This window comes from Corythoichthys intestinalis, chromosome 16 (assembly GCF_030265065.1).
Source record: "Corythoichthys intestinalis isolate RoL2023-P3 chromosome 16, ASM3026506v1, whole genome shotgun sequence".
NCBI lineage: Eukaryota > Metazoa > Chordata > Actinopteri > Syngnathiformes > Syngnathidae > Corythoichthys > Corythoichthys intestinalis.
In genome coordinates, this window is record NC_080410.1 from 33,724,243 (window position 1) to 33,748,216 (window position 23,974).

At 38.2% G+C, this 23,974-nt stretch overlaps 1 protein-coding gene across 1 annotated transcript in view; it reads left to right on the forward strand.

Moving 5' to 3' along the window:
• Nucleotides 1-3: 3 nt before the first annotated feature.
• The window catches only part of tspan4b (tetraspanin 4b), a 28,489-nt gene continuing 4,518 nt past the window's right edge, over nucleotides 4-23,974 (forward strand). The window contains exons 1-6 of the mRNA XM_057861478.1: nucleotides 4-275; nucleotides 10,969-11,038; nucleotides 15,970-16,161; nucleotides 16,287-16,361; nucleotides 19,668-19,763; nucleotides 20,446-20,559. Coding sequence (XP_057717461.1) covers nucleotides 10,970-11,038; nucleotides 15,970-16,161; nucleotides 16,287-16,361; nucleotides 19,668-19,763; nucleotides 20,446-20,559 — 546 coding nt within the window. The 5' untranslated portion in view covers nucleotides 4-275; nucleotide 10,969. The remainder of the gene's footprint in view (nucleotides 276-10,968; nucleotides 11,039-15,969; nucleotides 16,162-16,286; nucleotides 16,362-19,667; nucleotides 19,764-20,445; nucleotides 20,560-23,974) is intronic.

Sequence of the window (23,974 nt, forward strand, 5' to 3'; positions counted from 1 at the left end):
GAAACTTTTGAAAGTAGGGTATAGCCTCCCAGATGGAAAAATACATGAAGTCAAAAGGTTGGGAATCAAGAGGGAAGACAAACTAATTGGGGGAAGAGGCGACCACATTGGAAGAAGAACACAGTGGAGAAGTGTAAAGAAAGCTGATTGAAGCATTTGGCTGCTTCAGGAACTCTCCTTCCTGGAGAGAAAGAGGAAAGCGAAGGGATTAACAAGTTGGGAATACAGAACAGAACCTAACAACAACACCGGACAGAACTGAAACACATCCTCAGGTAAAACCTGTTGTAACGGCACAGATTCTTAATGCTGATCATGTGATTCATACAGAAATAAAATTAGCATTGTCCTTTCATTCCAATTAAAGTTTAGTTGTACAGTATCCAGTATCTCCTTCGATCCATTTTGCTGTCAAAGTATAAGTGCTTTCTAAACTAACAAACTAATTCTACTGCCAACCGTAATGAGTATATGAGTGTAATCCAAACATAGAAACATAGACTAACTTAATTTTATTTGCATCTGTCTTTGAATGTGATCAATCCAAATGAACCCTTTCAGGGACAGTTGTCACTACAGTGGACAGCTATTCTAGACCTTTAACTCTTTATAGGCCAAGTGACTATTTTTGGCCATTTCGAAACTATATTTGGCAGAAAACACAGACAAGGCTGAAAAAGCAGTTTCTGCTCTTGCACTCCTCTTTAAAATAAACTGCTGTATTTTTAGCCAAAAGAACTGTTGTGTTTGATAAAACAATATGCAGATTCATGGCCATTAAGCCCTGGAACTATTTTTAATTTGTCCGTTTTACCCTGGAAACCCCTGTTTACAGACGTTGCGCAACCGCTTTTGTTTCAACCTAGCCATAAAAAGAAGTAATTGTTAGAGATGTCCCCGATCACGCCATTTTCAAAGTGTCGGAATCGGCAAAAAAATATCGGACATGCCTTTTTTTAATATATACATATTTTTTGATTAAATCGTTTTCTAATTGTATTTAACGTTACAGACAAAATGTCTTACACTCATCCAGAGTCTTTAGTTTTGGCTTAAACTAGGTTATCAAATTTATCACGTTTACGGCGGTAATAACTTTTAAATATTTAATGCAGTTAATGCATGCGCTGCACTACCCACTCACGCATTGTCGTGTTTAATCTATAATGGCACAGTTTTACGTGTTCATAGAGTTAAAAGGCGACGTTAAATGAGTAGAGAGAAGCTTTTTTTTAATTGGCTAAAGCCTTACAATCCCTCTCTCAACAATTAGAAATATCGTGGGAAGCAAAGTGGGGAAGAAAGGTAATAGTTGCTCTTTTTCTTAACACCCTATTTTATTTCCCAACGCAGAGAAGATATATCAATTGGTACCACTACGCACAGTCATGGTTGCACTTCCCATCATGCATTTGGGCAGAAGTTAAATTGCTACAGTATCATTTACTGAAAGCTCAACAAATACACTAAATGGCAATATTTAGTCACAATACAATATACAAGGTCACATTTATCCTTTAAGAATTACAAGTCTTTCTATCTGTGGATCCCTCTCACAGAAAGAATGTTAATAATGTAAATGCCATCTTGAGGATTTATTGTCATAATAAACAAATACAGTACTTATGTACTGTATGTTGAATGCATATATTCGTCCGAGTTTTATTCATTTTTTTCTTAATGCATTGCCAGAATGTATATGATTGGGAAAAATTATCGGGAATGATTGGAATTGAATCAGGAGAAGAAAAAAAAGCAATCGGATCGGGAAATCTCGGGATCGGCAGATACTCAAACTAAAACGATCGGGAGCAAAAAACATGATCGGAACAACTCTAGTAATCGTATTTGTTATTCGAAATGTCGGTCATTTTTACCTTAGAATCATTAATTTATGTCTAATATTTAGTTTAAAAAAACAACTTTAAAAAATTAAAATTAAACTTTTAAACAAATTACATCACAATTAAAAAAATAGCGTCTGTAAATAAGTCACAGATATCTACCTCATAACTATTGCTTAATTGTCTCTTTTTTGTTTGTTTGTTTGTTACTGTCGTATTTCCCCCAATATTTTAGATGATAAACAAACAAACAAAGAAAAATTGAAAAATGTTTAAAAGGGTAAATACATGAAAATCTCGACCACTTCTTGATGTCTGCGATTTCTGCATCCCGACCCTTGTTATATTACCATGTTTCACCCATAAAATCCCACCAAAATCCGGCTGTGGCCATTCACACCTGTGTCTTGACACTCGGTGATATATGCTACATGGAGTTTTTGGATCGAAAAGAGGTATTTATGCGATAATATCGCGTTAAAATCATGGCGTCTTTAATTATGCTCTCATGTGCGCACACCTCCAGTTAGGGTTTTGATGTTTAAAAAAAAAAAAAAAATTCAAAATTTTTTTAATGCTCTCCTGCTCAAAATTTTTCTTCCCCCAGAAAATTGAGATTTTAAGCTTTCCAATGATGTATCACACATGCATATAGGACAATTTTGAAATTTGGCTAAATTGGGGCTCTCAGAGCAGAACTTCAAGTCAGCCTGAGTGTTTTCCGCCATATGTATATGTATATATACAGTCATGACACCCCATGAAATATTCAGTCCTTTATTAAGAAATGTTCACATACTTAGAAATGTCTGATCTTGTTTTTCTTTATTTCTGGAAAAGAAAGTGATTTAATTGCAGGTAAACGACAAAAATTAACATTGTTTTACTCATTAAACCAAATATATCAACACCAATGCATATTCTAACTGAGGAAAAAGTCAGGACGCCCTACCACCTAATAGCTAGTGTTACCCCCTTTAGCTGAAATAACTTTAGTGAGATGCTTTTTGTCGCCATCTACGAGTCTTTGACATTGGTCTGAAGAAAGTTTGCTCCACTCCTCAACGCAGAATACTTTCAGCTATGAGATGTTTGAGGGGTGTCTTGCATGTACAGCCCGTTTCAAGTCACCCCAAAGGATCTCAATGGGATTTAGATCTGGGCTTTGACTCGGCCATTCAAGGACTCTTCATTTCTTCCTTTAATGTGAAGAAATGATTTACTGGTATGTATTGGGCCATTGTCATGTTGCATAGTCCAGTTTCGCTTAAGCTTGAATTTTTTTAACAGATGATCTCACATGTTCCTCAAGCACCCTCTGATAATGATATAATTCATGGTGGATTCTATGATGGTGAGCTGGCCAGGTCCTGCTGTAGCAAAACATCTCCAAACCATGACACTTCCACCTCCATGCTTCACAGTTGGTATGAGGTTCTTTTCCTGGAATGCTGTATTGGGTTTACGCCAAACATGTCCTCTGTTCTGGTGTACAAATAATTCAATTTTAGATTAATCTGTCCAAGAACATGATTTTATATGTCCTGGTCTTTGTCTACATTCACTCTGGCAAACCTCAGTCTGGCTTTCGTGTTATTCTTGGTCCGAGTTGCACACCTCCCATGAAGGTTAAACTTGTGAAGTCTCTTTCTGATTGTAGAGGGATGCACTTTCACATCAACAGTAGCAAGAGCCTGCTGTGGGTCCCGTGATGACATTTTAGGGTTTTTGGAGACTTCTTTTAGCATCTTGTGGTCTGCTCTCGGGGTGAACTTGTTTGGACGGCCAGACCTGGGCATGTTGGCAATTGTTTTGAATGGCCTCCACTTGTAGACTATTTTCTGGACAGTGGGATGGCTGATTGTATATTCTTTTGAGACGTTTTGAAATCCCTTACCAGACCCATAAGCGTCTACAATCTTCTTTCTGAAGGCCTCAGACAGCTCCTTTGATCTCACCATGGTGTTTTCTCTCTCTTCAACAGTCAGTCACTGTTGAAAGTATTCTGCGTTGAGGAGTGAAGCAAATTTTCTTCAGACCGGTGCTAAAGACTGGTAGATGGCTACAAAAAGCGTCTCACTGAAGTTATTTCAGGCAAATGGGGTAACACTAGCTATTAGGTTGTACGGTGTCCTAACTTTTTCCTCAGTAATATTATGCATTTTTGTTGATAAATTTGGTTTAATGAGTAAAACAATGTTAGTTTTTGTTGTTTACCTGCAATTAAATCACATTCTTTTCCAGAGATAAAGAAAAACAAGATGAGACATTGATATGTGAACATTTCTTAATAAAGAACTGATTATTTAATGGGGTGTCCTAATTTTTTCACATGACCTTATGTATATATAAATATGTTTAATATATGTATACATATATATACATTGACACCTAAGACCTTTAACCTATTATAGGGCAAGTGACTATTTTTGGTCATTTAAAAAAAATCATAAATGCGGATTAGCAAGTACAACTGCGAACTGCAATTTCTGCAGAAATTTCGATGGGGCTTTGCCGTGGTAGATATAGATCTATCCTGTCACTTCCTGTTAAATTGGGGACATTTCTGGGACACGTTCTGTTGATATTAGGTTACTTCCTGTTGATTTGGGGACATTTCGGGAACACGTCCGGTTGCATGGCTGTCAATAGCATCGACCTACTTGGGCACCAGTTGAATGTCAATGGGCTGTAATCGCAGGTTTTTGGTAAAAAAAAAAAAAAAACACAACCACACAGATTTTTCTGCCATTGAAAATGAAGGGGAAATTTGGACGTACACGGCCATCTATGGCATGGACTTGCATGGCTGTCAGTGGCATCAACGTACTTGGACGCCAGTTGGCTGTCATGGTAAATGGTCGGAAATCATAAGAATCTATGTTTTACTGCCATTGAAAATGAATGGGAAATTTGGACGTACATGACTGTCAGTGGCATCCCACTCAAAATGAAAGGGCAAGTTTTTGACAAATTTTGGGAGAACCGTATGTTTTTGCCAAATTCTGTATTCTACTTTTATGCCTCAGACGGTCCTGGAATTTTCGATGTTTACATTTTGTGATTTGGTCAAAAATTGTATGACAAGTAGTGTTTTGAACCCCCCCCCCCCCCAAAAAAAAACATTGTTTACGGGGAACTAAAAGTTTTTGGAGGTCATTCTAACAATTTTCTGCATCGCACGAAAATTCCGGTCATTTCAATATTCGAACGGTGCCGATCACGGTTCATGTTGTGCGGCGTGCCGAAGAAACATCCATTAAGAAAAAAAAAGAATTTTCTTACATGGGCCTTTGCCTTGCAAAGCCCCATCTTAATTGTATACATATATTTTTATTAGGGCTGTCAAAATTATCGAGTTAACGGGCAGTAATTAATTTTTAAAATTAATCACGTTAAAATATTTGACGCAATTAACGCACAAATGCCCCGCTCAAACAGATTAAAATGAGAGCACAGTGAAATGTGTACTTGTTGTGTTTTTCGGAGTTATGTCGCCTTCTGCTGGCGCTTGGGCGGGACTGATTTTATAGGCTTCAGCAGAATCAGCACCCATGAGCATTGTGTAAGTAATTATTGACATCAACAATGGCGGGCTACTAGTTTATTTTTTGATTGAAAATTTTACAAATTTTATAAAAACTAAAACATTAAGAGGGGTTTTAATATAAAATGTCTATAACTTGTACTAACATTTATCTTTTAAGAACTACAAGTCTTTCCATGGATCGCTTTAACAGAATGTTAATACTGGTAATGCCATCTTGTTGATTTATTGTTATAATAAACAAATACAGTACTTATTTACCGTATGTTGAATGTATATATCCATCTTGTGTTTTATCTTTCCATTCCAGCAATAATTTACAGAAAAATATGGCATATTTTATAGATGGTTTGAATTGCGATTAATTGCGATTAATTACGATTAATTAATTTTTAAGCTGTAATTAACTCGATTAAAAATTTTAATCGTTTGACACCCCTAATTTTTATATTATCCATTACTACATTTTTATATTATCTCTTATAATTATAAATAAAGATAAATGATGATGAGAATTATTTTATCCCTGTAGTATTTCTCATCGCCTGCCATTGACAGCCATAGACGTTCAATTCATTTAATCCGGCATCTGGCTGGGAATGTTCAGATTTCAGTTCCATTGATGACGCTAGACGTCAAATCTATTTTGACTGGGACTGGTGAAAGAATGAAAAATTGGACTGGACGTCTACCGCTGTCAATGGCAGCTAATGCATGCCCTGTAAGGGTTAGACAAATCCTAGTCTTTGCTTTAACGTCACATCATATTGTTTACTCCACAGTACACATTAGTAGTGGTTAGCTGATGGACGCTCCTCAGTGGGTCACAAGTTTGCTGTGGCCATGGGAAATGCTTTCAGTAGTATAATTAGGTCTATTGAGGTTGGGAGGCCGCTTCCTTCCTATCAGCAGTTTGACTTCCTGTGTGAGGTCACTTGTCAGAGGGAGGATGACTGCGACTCACTTATACAAACAGATGGACACATGGACAAAAGCCGCTCGCACGTTCATTTTGACACAATGTGAGAGCTCTGTGGATTTACAAACCAACATGGGATGACCAGGAAATGACTCCCGATGCTGTAATTTATCCTTAACCATATGATGCCAATGTTCAGACATTCTCTAAACTATACAGAAAGTTACCCTTGTTCTATTTATGCTGTATTTTCATCACAATAGTACCATTCAATTCCGTAAGGTGTTAACTTATACCAAGGGCGTAGGTTTGGTCTTAACATTGGTCGGGACAATATAACGACATAACCTGCACTTTTTGCTGGGGATGGGACATTAATAATACAAAACAGATTGGATGAACAGGGCTACATTTCTCACAAATATGAACCTAATTAATTGATAGGCTAATGACCAGGTATGAAAGTGGGCCAGATTGGTCAGGAACCTAGTTCCGGTGTAAGATTCAGGGCCAGAACGCAGTTTTGGTATAAGATTCAGGGCCGGAAAGCTGTTCCGGTATAAGATTAAGGGCCAGAATGCTGTTCCGGTACGCGGTGCTTTGATTGCGAAAATATGACAGCAACTGTCAAAACGATGTGTAAAAAAATGCTAAGCTGCCACACATGCATTTCATCTCCAAGAAGAAAACAATCTACCAACATCAGATTTACATACACAAGTGTTAACAACAAGCATAATAAAGTGCTTGTGTAGCGTAATCCGTTTCCACCAATATTTAATATTGATCTTATTCCACGGACGGCATGGAGGTTTCCCCAGCTGCAGCAGTTATCTGAGTCTGATGATGATGAGTCACGTCAATGTGCGAATGCACGCAAAGCAAAACGCCTGGACTCATTTATTCTTTCAATTGGCAGACATACTGACATGTGATCAGCAGAAATGGTTAGCTCTGATTGGTTCAAATGTGCATGTTTTCTGGAACAGCGGGGGGGAAAAAGCTTGTTGAATTGATGCAACAAAAAAGGGCAATGCAACATAAAATGAATCAAATCTTTAAGAGCAACGAAAGAGTTGAGGAGGCTTATTTATCATATTTAGTTTTATTTACTCTGATTGGGAGGTTCAGAACATCTTAGCTGTCAATTTGCACTTTGGATTTATATTTTTTCATTTATGTTAGGGTACTTACTCATTTCCTTATGATTTAAAAAAGTAAATGTTTGCGCGATCTTCAAAAAAAAAAAAATATATATATATATATATATATATATAGTATGTGAGGAAATGAGGGAAAATTAAAAAAAATAAAAATTAGGAAATGGAGGTTGGGGTTATTGCTGTTTTTGTTAATGTTTATTTCGCAAATCATTAAAAAAAAAAAAAAAAAAAAAATTTGAATGAAAATCAGTTTTTGTATGTGTTATAGAAATAACCGTGCTAAAAGTTTCTTTGCATTTCAGTAGTTTAAGAGGTTTGACCCCCCCCCCCCCCAATAAATAAATAAATAAATACAATTTCTGGCTACGTGTCGACCTTCACGTCGGGGAGTTCTGGCAAGAAATTCTAGCCACTTTCACCCCTTCTAGTGACCATATAAATAAAATAAAAATGAAAATTGGGGAGAAGGGGGTACACCTCAGTTTACTACATTTCTCACATTTTAATCAACTTTAATAGTAGAAAACACAACACACTTCTCTCTAAGCAGCTTCCTACTCGAGTTTTGCAGGCTAGTAATTCACACAGTTTAATGATATGCTAACTCTGATGCAGGTCGGACTTTCAGTAGCAAAGTTTTTGGTGTGTACCCTACGTCCACAACATTTACGTGGCAGCTGCTCGCCGAAAAAAAAACTTCTAATATTCCTCCTCTCCGAAGAGGACGGATGGAGGCGACATGTTACTGACATGTTGCATTTCTATCGGGTCTGTGAGAGCGTGTGTCGGGGAGATGGGGTGGGGTCAAGTCATCAGACAGTCAATAATGCAAATAAGGTTTCTTAAAAGTTGAAAATTTTGAGCATCTGGAAAAGTTGGTAGTGTTATGTCCCTACAGTCCCTATGCAAACATATACAGTGTATCACAAAAGTGAGTAAACCCCTCACATTTCTGCAGATATTTAAGTATATCTTTTCATGGGACAACACTGACAAAATGACACTTTGACACAATGAAAGGTAGTCTGTGTGCAGTTTATCGTGGCTTGAAGTGGAACGATATCGAGGATGTTGCGTCCTATATGGTATACTGGGGACGAGTTTCAATAAGGTTCGGCTTCTCCCGTCAGCCCTTTTCTTTTCGGGTTGAATTAATTGTAAACACATACAAATGTTGTATGTCATGCCTGAAGGGAAATAAATAAATAAATAAATACTGTATAATAGAGTTAATTTATTCTCCCCTCAAAATAACTCAAAATATAGCCATTAATATCTAAACCCCTGGCAACAAAAGTGAGTACACCCCTTTGAAAAGACGTACATCCCTAAATGTCCAAATTGAGTACTGCTTGTCATTTTCCCTCCAAAATATCATGTGACTCGTTACAGGAGTGCTGTCAGCATTGCTGCAGAGATTGAAGAGGTGGGGGGGGGTCAGCCTGTTAGTGATCAGACCATACGCCGTACTCTACATTAAATTGGTGTGGTATGGCTATCACCCCAGGAAAAAGCCTCTTCTGAAGACGGTACACAAGAAAGCCCGCAAACAGTTTGCTGAAGATATGTCAACAAAGCACATGGATTACTGGAACCATGTCCTATGGTCTGATGAGACAAAGATTAATTTGTTTGGTTCCGATGGTCTCAAGCATATGTGGCGGCGACCAGGTGTACAAAGATAGGTGTGTCATGCCTACAGTCAAGCATGGTGGTGGAAGTGACCCCCCCCCACACCTCTTCAATCTCTGCAGCAATGCTGACAGCACTCCTGTAACAAGTCACATGACATTTTGGAGGGAAAATGACAAGCAGTACTCAATTTGGACATTTAGGGGTGTACGTAGTTCCCATGCGGTGCACTCACTTTTGTTGCCAGGGGTTTAGATATTCATGGCTATATTTTGGTTATTTTGAGGGGAAAATAAATTAACACTATTATATAGGCTGCACCCAGACTACTTTTCACCGTGTCAAAGTGTCATTTTGTCAGTGTTGTCCCATGAAAGATATACTTAAATATCTGCAGAAATGCGAGGGGTGTACTCATTTTTGTGATACACTGTACTCTTGACTTATACTATGCTTTATTGCAGTTATTTGTCTTCACATGAAAAATCAATAGTGCCACAGCAAAGCAAGGAAGGACACTGTCCAATCCATCCCTCTGTTGAAACGTAGAGCGTTTACAGCAAGGGTGTCCAAATTACGGCCCTTGTGCCAACTGCAACCCACTACTTTTTTCTTTTTAATTACCTTATTCCAGTGCTTCTCAATTATTTTCTGTTACGCCCCCCCAAGGAAGACGTAAATGTTTCGCGCCCCCCCCCAACTCTCTGCCGCCACTGTAAATAGTATCATTCGTCTATATTACTATTATAAGTACGCCTCAGCCTAACATTGTGTCCTTTTTTTTCTATTAAAGAAAAAAAGTAACATAGATCAACTTATAATAAAGTATAACTTTTTTAACATTGTGTTGCTTGTAACAGAAAAGACTTAACGCGCATCAATTTGCCTGAGGTTAAAAAAAAAAAAAAAAAAAAAAAAAGTCACATCCAAACTGTAAAAATACACTCAAGGTACATTTTTGACCATTTGATACTGAAAAAGAAAATGTAATAAAATCAGTAAATAATAACAAATTCAAATTGATTAGAAACATTTACTCTTCAGGACAACATGCCAAAAAATTTGACCGAAAAAAAACAAAACTGAATAGGGGGGGGGGGGAGTCTTTGGACAGAAGGAAAGTTTTTATTTTCGCTGATTCACCACAGTGCTCACTGGTTTACTGATATAACACTGACAAAGCGGGACGATTGTGACAATTGGCAATATTCGGCACATTTTCGCTGAAAAACAATCAAGCAGCTTATCAATGAGATTGAGGTCTAATGTCTTTTTTTTGGCTTCTCCGCTATAATCATTTTTAGACTCAGTAAACAGTGGTCTTTCCTCATTTCCCACTATATTAAAAGTCAAAGGCAAACGGCCCGAAAAAAAGCGCATTCTCGGCGGCCGAGGGAGAACCGTAGGTGAGGGCGGTGGTCGTGATGATCCCAAGCCGAAAACGGCACTTCTCGGCCGGACACGTGAGAACGACAGTGGGTCGCTGCGTGAGTCCAGCTCTGCATGAGTCTCTTCCGTGTGCTCTTGCTTACTTCAAAAATACTGCACGCACTTTGAAAATGAGAGCGCCACTGCCACCCACGGAGTGGATGTGCAAGTACACTTTATTCTATCTAGTACGGCAAAAAAAAAAAAAAAAAAAAACATGTTCCCCGAGGTCACTCGCGCCCCCCCTGGCATCGCTCTGCGCCCCCCTGGGGGGGCGCGCCCCACCATTTGAGAAGTACTGCCTTATTCCAATCCTCTATTCAACAAATGAAATTGGAAATAGTCCACCCGTCCAGAATATTTCACCAAGTACAAATGAAGTGGCATTGATGATCACAGAATTATGGCTCTGATATCTTAATTCTTTCTTTTCAGGATGTCAGCGTCTCGGAAATGTTTGTGCTGCGTCAAATATGTGATGTTTGTCTTTAACCTCATCTTCTGGGTGAGTATTTACATGAGCGAGTACTACATATTGTCTTGGTTACTGACCATACAATACGATTTGCTATACAAAGCTCACGATAACCATTTTTAAATGTGTACGCCATACGTTCAAAATCTGTAAGTTTCTCCTGCATTACGTTTTTTTTTTTACGGATTTTGTCACCGTTTCGGCAACGAGACAATGTGCGTTATGATGCGTTACTACATTGGTTGAATGACGCGAGAAAAGTCAGAGACACTGAGAAAGAAGAGTGTTGTGACACTGTAGCAAACGTGATGCTAGGCTAGGTGGCTCCAATATTTCCTGACTGTAGCCGACAACCTACAATCTACGCCTAGAACTCAAATGCTTATAGAACAACTTGCGAAATGACAGACGGCGGCGTTAATAAACAGCCGCCATTTTAAAGCAGTAGACTTCTCAGAAAGGCTCTGTTGTAGTGAACCTTCCTAGAAGACTTAAGTAACTTTTTATCTAAAATACTCCCAAATCGGCAAAATCTTGACTTGAATCTATCTTTAAATGATGAAACAGTTTTAAAACTTTAACATGTCGAAAGTACCGTAATTTCCCGAATATAACGCGCACTTTTTTCCCCCCAAAATCAACTTGTAAAATCATGGTGCGCATTATAAACGGATACATGGATGGAGACAGAAATATATATATATAACATATATATATAAACCGATTTTTTTTTTATTGACACGGCCACGTTGTGTTGAAGAAACGTATGCGGCGACCCGTTGCCGACTATTATGGTACGTGACGTCACCGTTTTGTTTCAGTAATACTTCACTCTAATCGGCCGAATGATTTCGTCTGTGTTAAATTCTCCTTTTTTCACTCTTCATAAAGCACAGAATATAGTTTCTTGAACTCATTTGAGTCAACGTTTATTGCAGCTCCACAACTCGGACCATAACAAACGTAAGCACACATACTTCCTGTGTCCGTCAACTATATCTGTCCCTCGGGAAACTCAAACCCAAATAACAATAGTTCCTATTGCTACTGTCGTGCTGACAGCGATGAGCTCTCACAGATTTCCGACTTACGTTCTCACTTTCATTTTACCGTCTCAATCCATGGAAGAAACATTCATTCATCATGATGAAACGAGCAAGTTATACAGAAGCCTTTAAAAGAAAAGTCACATCTGTTTTGTTTTCTCCTAGATTCTGGTAAGTTGGAGAAGTTGTCAAATCATATTATTACCGTAAATATTGTCAGTTTATGGTAATGTTTTGAACTACCAATGTGCTATGCTTGTGCTGTGTTTCACCATTCAGTAAAATGACATGTCTGTATCTGTACACGAGCTCTTTTTTCTTGTATTCTTCTATTTATTGGTGCTAAAATTAGGGTGCGCGTTACAAATGGGTACAATAATTTTCCCTACATTGATCAAGTAAATTTGGGGTGCGCATTATACATGGGTGCGCCTTATATTCGGGAAATTACGATCGACAAAAGGGAACTAATGCAAAAACGGGAGCAATTTTAACAACTTAACAGTTGATTCACAATATTAAACGATTTCCAAACAGCAAAGGTTACTATGTTATTTCATTTAATTAATTAATTAATTAATTTATTTATTTTTAAAAAATAACATGAAAGGTAACACCAGTTACTTTGCCAAGTAACTAATTACTCTTACCTTCAGATAAATTGGGAGAAGTAATTTGTAACTAATTAATTACTTTTTAAAAGTAAGATAACCAACAATGGTCATAAAGATGAAGTCTGCAGAATGAAAAGTGACAAAAGCAGAGATTTGATTCTGCCAATTTGTTGCCGAACACAATTTGCCTGCAACTATTGCTAATCACTTCTCAGAATTAGCAAAAGAAATGCTCCCTGACTCAAAGATTGCATTGGTAAGTCAATCTTGTCAATTGACCTTTTTAATTTTTAATTGGACACACAAACAAACTACCTTCAAGTCAAACTGACTTGCGAGCTGAAGTGCCATCAAGGGCAGCCATCAAGACATGATAGAAATTGCCAAAGCGCTACATACAATTCTAACAAAAGTCACTGTCAAATTTTAGTAATCATGATGTAGCTGAAGATATTGATTATTCTTTGATTGCACCAGGTTATATGTGACAATATTACCAATAAATTCAATTTATACAACGTTGTAAGATTAGTCACCAATTTGTAAGGGCATACGTCACTATTTGTAAGATTGCCAATGGCCTGGGGTTAACAGGTATGGATAACCATCATCTCACGATATGGCGATACAACGATTATCGTTACATTGGTCAGGAAATCATTGTACAAAACACCTAATTAACAGAAAAACAAGCTATCTTCATCCTTCTGCTGTAAGTTTATAACGAGTAGACGTCAATCCATTTGAACTGGGGGGGTGGCAGCGAATGAACTTCTCCCACTTCAAAGAGGCCCCACCAACTTTTGTGGCCATCAGTGCCAGCCAATGATAGGCAACTAGGTAATTTTGGGCCATTTCAGGTCATAACCTGTTGATTTTCAGTCACTTCCTGTTGATTTTGAGGTATTTCAGGGTCACTTTCTGTTGACTTTGGGGCATTTTATGGGTCATTTCCTGTTGATTTTGGGTTACAGAACAGCAGGTGGCCTGTAAATGCCCTAAAATTAACAGAAAGTGAGCTGTAAAGACCCCGAAAATCGGAAAGACTGAATCGCCTGTTTCATGGGTCACTTCCTGTTTATTTTGGGTTACAGAACAGGAAAAGACCCGGGAAAGAATAGGCGGTGACTTAAACGCAACAGGATTTGTTCTGTAAATGCCCGAAAATGAACGGAAAGTGACCTGTAAATACCCCGAAAATCGGAAAGAGTGAGACTGTGAATGCTCTGGTTTCAAACAAATGAACGAACATTCATTCGCCCTTCCCGGTCTTAATGGATTGAGCGTCGAGCACCGTCAATGGCAGCTATAGAGTTAACTGAGGCACTATTAAGGCCGAGTTATGCTTCCGCGTCAGACTTGCGCTGTCAAGGAAGACCCAATTTACGACCCTGCGCCATAGCCTGACGTGGTCCTATTGAATTTTCAAACCTTAGCGTCACGTCGACGCAGATGATGTGACGGAACTGAACTGTGATTGGTCCGCTCAAACTGTTATTTCCGGTTCAGCTCAAAATCACCGCCATTGTACATGCAGAAATGGACCAAGCCGACGGGAGTTTCATCGAAGAGCAAGTCTCATCAAGACATCATTAAGACTGCCAAATGGAAATGTCAGCGATTGAATAAAAAAATGGAAGGACCAGTTAGACGTGTGTGTTCGGAATCGAGTGGCCACACGAAGCGGTGACGCAGTCGGCCAAAAACTGCCAGCTTTTTATCCCTTTATGTCGTTATTTTTGGTTGGTGCACTTCATCATTTATTGTGTACATCTGTTTGCTGTGAGTCTGTGACTTATTTACGTGTCACACTTCAAGTATATGAAAAATAAAGCACAGGTTTGGTGTCAAAAGAGTTGTTTTGATGTTTCATTTTCAACAACAGACAGTTCACACATGATACATCATCACTGATTGAGAGTGCCTCGATGCTTTCATGATAACATTAACATCAAGGCTTTCAACGCAGTTTGGGAAGTTCCATAGACGCCAGAAATAGCCAGAAGCTTCCAACTGGCTGGTTGGAGAACACGGCAAACAAATCGGGCTGGAGGGCTTTGCAAACCTCGGACAAAACGCTGGACACAGTGCTCGACGCCAGTTTGAAGCTGAGCCGCCACAGCTAGTTGGTTTTCACCCGAGGCTAAAACTCTATGCGGCATCAAAAGTTGGACAGACCGCCTAAAAACTGTCTTCTGCTTCGCCTGCGCCGCAACATTTGTATGATCAACATTTATTCAATGTTGATGAGCTGAAGATCCACATTCAAGCGTTCCATCTTGCATTGTTTATTTTTTTTCTCCGTTAAACTAGACAAGAGGAAGTCAACAAGCATGCCCCAAAACCGTACAAACATAACGCCACGCGTCTCCTGGCCGGAGAACCATCGAATGTCGAATGACGCCGCAGACGCTGCGCCGTCACCGCAACACGGGAGCATAACTCGGGTTTTATGGTGGAAGATTTTGGTAGAAACTTGTTGGTTTCTTTTGTTAAACATTGATACCTTTTTAAAACGATATCTCAATTCTTGGCATGAGCATATCAATAACCTGGCGGAATGCAAAGTATCACGATTTATCACAATTAAGATATTTTGTCACATCCCTAATACCGTACTGGCCCGAATATAAGACGGCCCTGATTGTAAGACGACCCCCTCTTTTTCAAGACTCAAGTTTGATAAAAGACTTTATAACACCAAATTTTTATTCAGAAAATAATTACAGTACATCTGAAACAAATGATTATAACAATATATTTGAGAGAAAAAGCATGTTATTTTGCCTCATTCAAATCTTAATATCTGAACATTTAAATGTGTAAACTAAAGTGCAATCACATTCGTAAATGAATGGCTTCTGGTTTTTGATATGTAAATAAACCAATCTATTGTGATAAAACAACAAAATTGCAATAACTGCATTACCATCAAAGTGAAGTCTAACTGTAACTGTAGTCTTGAAACAAATCTGAATAAGGAAAAACATTGCAATAAAATAATGCAAACTGGTTAAACTTGAGAGTAGCTGAGATCTGTCATGAGAGAACATTGCTTCAATGATATCTGGCGCCATCTAGCGTCGTGAATGGGTATAAAGTCTAGACCGCGAATATAAGACGACCCCCACTTTTTCAGTCTTATTTCAATGCAACAAACACTGTCTTATATTCGGGCCAGTATGGTATATTTTTGCGTTTTATTTTCCAATTATATTTTTATGCCATTAACATTTACTGCATAGTAGATGCTGCTTTGGCCAATGTTGAATTTGAATATTATACCGTGTCTCCTGAACAGCTGGGAGGATGTGGACTGTTTGGCGTTGGCGTCTGGCTGTCTTTCACTCAAGCTGAGTTTTCATCTCTTCCTCTATCCTTCCCATCGCTCTCGGCAGCCAATTTGCTGCTAGTCGCTGGTGGGATCACTATGGTAACGGGCTTCCTTGGTTGTCTTGGAGCGCTTAAGGAGCAGCGCTGCCTGTTGTTCATGGTAGGACCACATACACAGTTCAAGCACTCTTCTACCCAATTTTTCAGAGGTTATGCTAAAGATGTCAGTGAGGCAATGTTACTGATCGGCATGAAAAAGGTTTAAATGGGTTCCCAACTCTGCAGTTCTTTGTGATCCTGTTGCTCCTGGTCCTGACAGAAGTGGCACTCGCACTGGTCATACACATCTTTCAAGACCAGGTGAGCTCGTCTTTAACACATTTTCTTTTACAGTCAGATTGGATTGTAGGCAGTAGCTACATTTACATGGAGAAAAATAAAGTTACAATTGGATTCACTGTTTTCATGACATTACATTTGTGGTTGTAACAATTTATTTTGAGATGTGCAGATTGACTAAGTAGCAAGAAATAGGAGTAGAAGAAAGACGGACAAACAATAGTGACTTAAAATATTTCTCCATACATTTCTAACTATCCCTAAAAGCAAGGGCGTAGGTTTGGTCTCGACATTGGTAGGGACCAGCATAACCAGCATGTACACTTTTTGCTGGGGATGGGACATTAATAAGACTGAACAGATTATTGAACAGGGGTCAGGGCTACATTTCTTACGAATATGAACCAGGCCTGAACGATATTGGAAAAAACTATTGCTACGATTTTTTGGGGGTTTGCGATATTATATTGCGATATTAAAAAAAAAAAAAAAAAAAAAATTTAAAGAAATGTTCACTAGATGACTTATATAGCTGTTTGGAAAGACTTTGGATGACTAACAACGACCAGTGTACAGTGATCCCTCATTTTTCGCGGTTAATGGGGACCAGAACCCGCCGCGATAAGTGAAAAAACGCGAAATTTTTATTTTTTTTGTGTGTGCTCAATGTATTTATTCAGACTTAGCATTGGAAAGAGATACATATAAGGCAGGTTTTTTTCTCACTTTTTCCCCAAAGTATGATTTTTATTTAAGGCTGTTAAACGATTAAAATTTTTAATCGAGTTAAAGTTTAGAAATAAATTAATCGTAATTAATAGCAATTCATCGCAATTCAAACCATCTATAAAATATGCCATATTTTTCTGTAAATTATTGTTGGAATGGAAAGATAAGACACAAGACGGATATATACATTCAACATACGTTACATACGGACTGTATTTGTTTATTATAACAATAAATCAACAAGATGGCATTAACATTATTAACATTCTGTTAAAGCGATCCATTGATAGAAAGACTTGTAGTTCTTAAAAGATAAATGTTAGTAGAAGTTATAGAAATGTTATATTAAAACCCCTCTTAATGTTTTCGTTTGAATAAAATTTGTAAAAATTTCACTCAAAAAATAAACTAGTAGCCCGCCATTGTTGATGTCAATAATTACTTACACAATGCTCATCGGTTCTGAAGCCTATAAAATCAGTCGCACCCAAGCGCCAGCAGAGGGCGGCAAAACTCCATAAAACACAACAAGTGAGCGTTTCACTGTACTGTCATTTAAATCTGTCTGAGCGGGGCATCTGCGTTAATTGCGTCAAAAATTTTAACGTGATTAATTTAAAAAATTAATTGACGCACGTTAACGTGATAATTTTGACAGCCCTAATATATATATATATATATATATATATATATATATATATACACACACACATATATATATAATGTATATATCTTTTAATAAATGGTTTTAAGCACTCCAAATGTAATAATTATGATCAGTTTTAAACATAACTGTCCAACCAAATCATTTTTGAACAAGAATAAAGTACTGTAGTAGAAAAATGCTTGGCTTTATTAAGTACTTCTGTTTATCTACCTTAGCTGTGACTCTTGGTGGACATGTAGAAATTACAAACTCCTCATGATCACTTCTGGCATTTGATTTATATGTCTCAAACGTCTCCACACACACACACATTCATTCCAAAGCGGCTTCCTTGCAGAAACTGTTTAACAAGTTAAACGATGATTGACAGCTGCTGCGCTTTGATGTCCGCTTCTGTGGCAAGATCAAAGATAATAGCATCGTTAACTTTAATAAGCAAGTGCTGCAGTGACTGTGAGGTTCAAAGAGCTGAGAGAGGGAGGGTGTGAGGCTCTGCGCAGAGCAGAAAGCAGGGCGTATGTGGATTTAAAAAAATAAAAACTATTTCACGTCCTTGCAATGGGACTATTGCGCACGCACACATCGCGGTGGCGATGTTTAAGCAATATATCGTTCAGGCTTAATATGAACCTAATTCATAGTGTAAATGATCAATGCAAAAAATATCAGTACTGACTTATACAAACTTTCACATGTGTTGGTTCAGGTGATACAACATTCGATTCAAACCTTTGTTTACAAAAACTACTAAAACATTTTGAAGTGCAATTAATGAAAAAAAAAAAAAAAAAAAAAAATCTGAGATATCCCAAGACTCTGACTAAAGTACTGTCATAAAATTCTGATGTGTGATTTCATTTCACATTTTTTTTCATGTCAGTTCATGTTCATGTTCAGCAATTAACATCAGCAAAGAGCGAGAGAGACAGGGTGCTACGGTAGAGGTGCAGCTGTGCATTAGCGTTAGCGCCTAGCAAGAACGCAGCTTTTGGGGAAGGAGCGGGCTGGACAACAGTAATGAAAAAATAAAATGGGTTGAGAAAAAGCCTGACAATGCTCGGTTTTCTCTCTGCTCCAATGCTCCTGCGCATGCGGGCCAGCTTGCTCAGCGCATCTTGGACTGCAAATTAGAGCGCGTGTGTGATACTTGAACAGGCTCAATGGACAAAGGCAGTCTGAACGGGTACGGAAAAAAAAAAAATATTACAAAAATTCAGAATTGTGCATTACAACCTGCGGTATTAACCTAGCCTTAGTTAGCTAGCTAGTTATGAAGTAGGTTAATTTGTTGATAAATAATAATAAAGTACTTACAGTACACGTATCAGCTCTTGCTGTGTAAAATAATCTTCTTAAGGGATGTCACTTTTTACATAACTAGTCTGTGTGGTCCACGGTAAATTTATTCCTGACAGCCAAAGTTGATAAGAATGAAAGATTCCCATTGGATTCCATAGAAAATGCACGTGGGTCATTTTTGACCCACTTGTGGAAGCTTAGGGTAGTAATACAAAAATGACAATTTCTTCAAATGTATAAAAGGTTCATCCAAAATTTGAATGGCATTATATCAAAAACATGTTTTTTGAGGAATACCTGAAATCTGAATTGATAACAATTTGTCATTCCGAAGATATTTCAAGAAAACAACCTCACCGGGTCATTTTTGACCCACTTATGCATCTAAGGATTAAATATACCTCCTCTTTGAAGGGGGCGGAGCAGGCAGCATGTTGACATGTATTCTGTCGTGTTTGTGTGAGTGTGCGTTTGTATGTGGGGGGACTAATCATCAGCCAATCAAACGTGCATTTGAGGGGAAAAAAATAGACCGGCACATTCAGCTACATCAATCCTCTTTTGATTTATTGGACAGTTGTTAATGGGACATTTAACATGATTGTCCTCCTCCATTTCTTTCTCCCACCCAGCTGGATTCCAAAGCACAAGGCGAGTTGAAAGAAGGGATGAAGAGCTATGAATCGGAACCTGGGCTTAAAACATCGTGGGATAATGTTCAAAAAATAGTAAGCATAACAATAAAAAAACCTAGAGCAAACAATACAACTGAAACAATACTTTGATTTGAATAAGTAAGTAAGTTTTTACCCTTAACACACATGTCAAACTCAAGGCCTGAGGGCCAAAACTGGCCCACGATGTTGGTTTGGTGTGGACGGTGAAAGTAAAATAATGTACTTTGTTTCTTGCTAAAATAAAACTACAGAAATCTGAGAATGTTTTATATATATATATATATATATATATATATATATATATATATATATATATATATATATATGTGTGTATAAAATGAATATTGACCCATTCATGCATAAATTATGTTTTTTTTTTTTTTTTTTTTTTTACTTTTAAAGGCCATTTATTTAACTCATTGGCTGCCATTGATGGCGCTAGACCTCCAATCCATTTTGACTGGGAGCGGCGAATGAACGTTCGTTCAGTGGCACTGAAAGATGAGCATTCACAGCCATTTTACCCGGTTTAAATGAATAGGACAACGTAAACAACTCCACAGCCCCAATTTTGCCCCCCCTCGATCTGAACCCCAAAATTGCAATGACAGTTCAAACACTATTTATCTCTTGCATTTGTGGCCTATTTGTAATTGTACAATTTTTGGGTACTGCACGCCCACGCACACAGTCAAACATCATGCATTTGAGTTGTGTCATACTCCTCTTTCAGTTCAAATGTTGTGGCATCACCAATAAAACTGACTGGTATGAAGTACTCAATGGAACGTTGCCATCGTCCTGCTGCTCTTCCGGGATTGACCAATGCACTGATGGATGGAGTGAGGTTAGTTTCATTCTCATTTAAAGTGTATACACATAAATCATCGGGGGGAATGTGGTTTCAAAGTGACAAGCCTCGATCCACTCACGAGTTCTAAATTTGCTCCAGATGCGTGAATGTGGGTTGCTGCACATGAACAGCACCGAGGGAGGTAGAATATGCATGTTAATAAGAGCAACAAGTTCGTCAGGCTCCATCATTTAACATGCTATTGTACAGCACTGTCGCCATTGTGACAAAGGCGCATTGCACTGTTTGGACAGTAAGCTTGTGTCAGCGTGACAACAACCATACGTTATAAGTTCGTACTTTTCAAATGGTTTACTGCTGGGGAACAATTACGGAAAAGAGTACAGTGTGATCTTTACAGTTGAACACAATCCAGTGGTCAACGAATCATTTTTCCAGAGGACGTAAAAGAAACAATCAATTCAGTGTCATTTCAAAACTGTATAACAATGCTTTAAATTAGTACTTTAAAGCGGCCAAACAATCGCTGCCATCCCCCCAGAGAAATTGGATTGGACATCTGTTAACGTCAATGGCAGTGTAATGGGATAAGTCAATACCAGCCTTCACAGTTAAAATTAATTAGAACTGTAACTAGAACTGTCAAAAGCAGTGAATGAGTTAAGGGCTACGAGCAACAAAATATTCCAGAGGTATTGCAATATATAGTTTATACTTACAGTGTATCACAAAAGTGAGTACACCCCTCGCATTTCTCCAGATATTTATCTTTTCATAGGACAACACTGAGAAAATGACACTTTGACACAATGAAAAGTAGTCAGTGTGCAGCTTATATACAGTGGGGCAAATAAGTATTTAGTCAACCACTAATTATGCATGTTCTCCCACTTGAAAATATTAGACAGGCCTGTAATTGTCAACATGGGTAAACCTCAACCATGAGAGACAGAATGTGGGGAAAAAACTCCAGAAAATCACATTGTTTGATTTTTAAAGAATTTATTTGCAAATCATGTTAGAAAATAAGTATTTGGTCAATACCAAAAGTTCATCTCAATATTTTGTTATGTACCCTTTGTTGGCAATAACAGAGGCCAAACGTTTTCTGTAACTCTTCACAAGCTTTTCACACATTGTTGCTGGTATTTTGGCCCATTCCCTCCATGCAGATCTCCTCTAGAGCAGTGATGTTTTGAGGCTGTCATTGGGCAACACGGACTTTCAACTCCCTCCGCAGATTTTCGATGGGGTTGAGACCTGGAGACTGGCTAGGCCACTCCAGGACCTTGAAATGCTTCTTATGAAGCCACTTCTTTGTTGCCCTGGCTGTGTGTTTGGGATCATTGTCATGCTGAAAGACCCAGCCACGTCTCATCTTGCTGATGGAAGGAGATATTCACTCAAAATCTCTCGATACATGGCCCCATTCCTTCCTTCCTTTACACAGATCAGTCATCCTGGTCCCTTTGCAGAAAAACAGCCCCAAAGCATGATGTTTCCGCCCCCATGCTTCACAGTGGGCATGGTGCAATTCAGTATTCTTTTTCCTCCAAACAAGAGAACCTGTGTTTCTACCAAAAAGTTCCATTTTGGTTTCATCTGACCATAACACATTCTCCCAGTCCTCTTCTGGATCATCCAAATGCTCTCTAGTAAACCGCAGACGGGCCTGGACGTGTACTTTCTTCAGCAGGGGGACACGTCTGGCAGTGCAGGATTTGAGTCCCTGGCGGTGCATTGTGTTACTGATAGTAGCATTTGTTACTGTGGTCCCAGCTCTCTGTAGATCATTCACTAGGTCCCCCTGTGTGGTTCTGGGATTTTTTTCCTCCCCGTTCTTGTTATCATTTTTACGCCACGGGGTGAGGAGGGAGTTGAAAGTCCGTGTTGCCCAACGACAGCCCCAAAACATCACTGCTCTAGAGGAGATCTGCATGGAGGAATGAGCCAAAATACCAGCAACAGTGTGTGAAAAGCTTGTGAAGAGTTACAGACGTTTGGCCTCTGTTATTGCCAACAAAGGGTACATAACATAGTATTGAGATGAACCTTTGGTATAGACTAAATACTTATTTTCCACCATGATTTGCAAATAAATTCTTTAAAAATCAAACAATGTGATTTTCAGTTTTTTTTTTCCCACATTCTGTCTCTCATGGTTGAGGTTTACCCATGTTGACAATTACAGGCCTTTCTAATATTTTCAAGTGGGAGAATTTGCACAATTAGTGGTTGACTAAATAGTTATTTGCCCCACTGTAATAGAGTTGGATTATTTTTTAAATATAAATTTAATTATCCAAAAACAAAATACGGAAATTATAATGCTTCCTATTTTGATTTCAACATGTTGTCAGGTTTAAATGACTTGCCCCATCTAGTGTTAAATATGAGAAGTGCAACAGAACGTAGGCGGGATTTTAACTTCTTGTGTGGGCTATATTTGATTATACGGTGGTACCTCTACTTACAAACGTCTCTATAAACTGAATTTTCAGGTTACAACACGCCTCAATGTGAAAATATTGCCTCTTGTTACAAAAGGATACGTGAGGCAAAAATACAGTACAGTACTGTAAAAAATAAGTATGTACTTCCTGCTTTTTGCTATTAAATATCGCACCATAAGATCCTGCTGCCCTATTGGTCATAAGCTTTCTGATCATGCTTCAGTAACGCGATTCTCTCCTAATGGCCTATTGTTGATGCCGTTTCAATCTGGTTGTCGCTGTCTAATGATGTGCAAAGGCGTGACAGTGTTGTTGTCATAGCGGGCCTGACATCGTCGCCAAAAGAGCACAAGTCTCCTCGCGTTTTTCTGTCATGTGAGTAAGATAGGCGATAGGCACTTTCTTGAAAGAGAAGGACGGTAAGATATTTTATTTTCTCTATTTTCCTTCGAATTATGTTCTATTATCTACTTCACTTCAGGTCAGTGGTTCTTAACTTAGCTAAAAGTACCGAACCCTGCAAGTATCACCAGTGGATTCGCTGAACCCTTCGGAATTAGATAATTAAGCAATTTTTTAAAAATTCAAAACCGAAATATGTAACCTAACAAGCTAATAATTTAGCAAATTCCCGTTCAAAATTCATCTCATTGTTCAGTTAATTCTGTTTTCACAGCCCTCTGAATAGGGTTCGTCACTCAGCAATTGATGGATTACTCGTTGTGCACGCTTTTGTTTTTGTTTTATTGAGCACAGCAGTACACAGCAGGTAATAACCTACACATGAGTACAATAAACAGAATGTATTGGTACATAATGTACAAATTAAATAAAAATGCAGCAAATAAGCATAACTTCACTTTCTTATTCTTACAATTATGACAATGATATCAACTACAATATATTTTTAATATGATTTTACTGCTACAACACATTGACTTCAGAATAATGTATTACTATCGTCATCAGTAACTATTATTTCTCATGTTAAATAT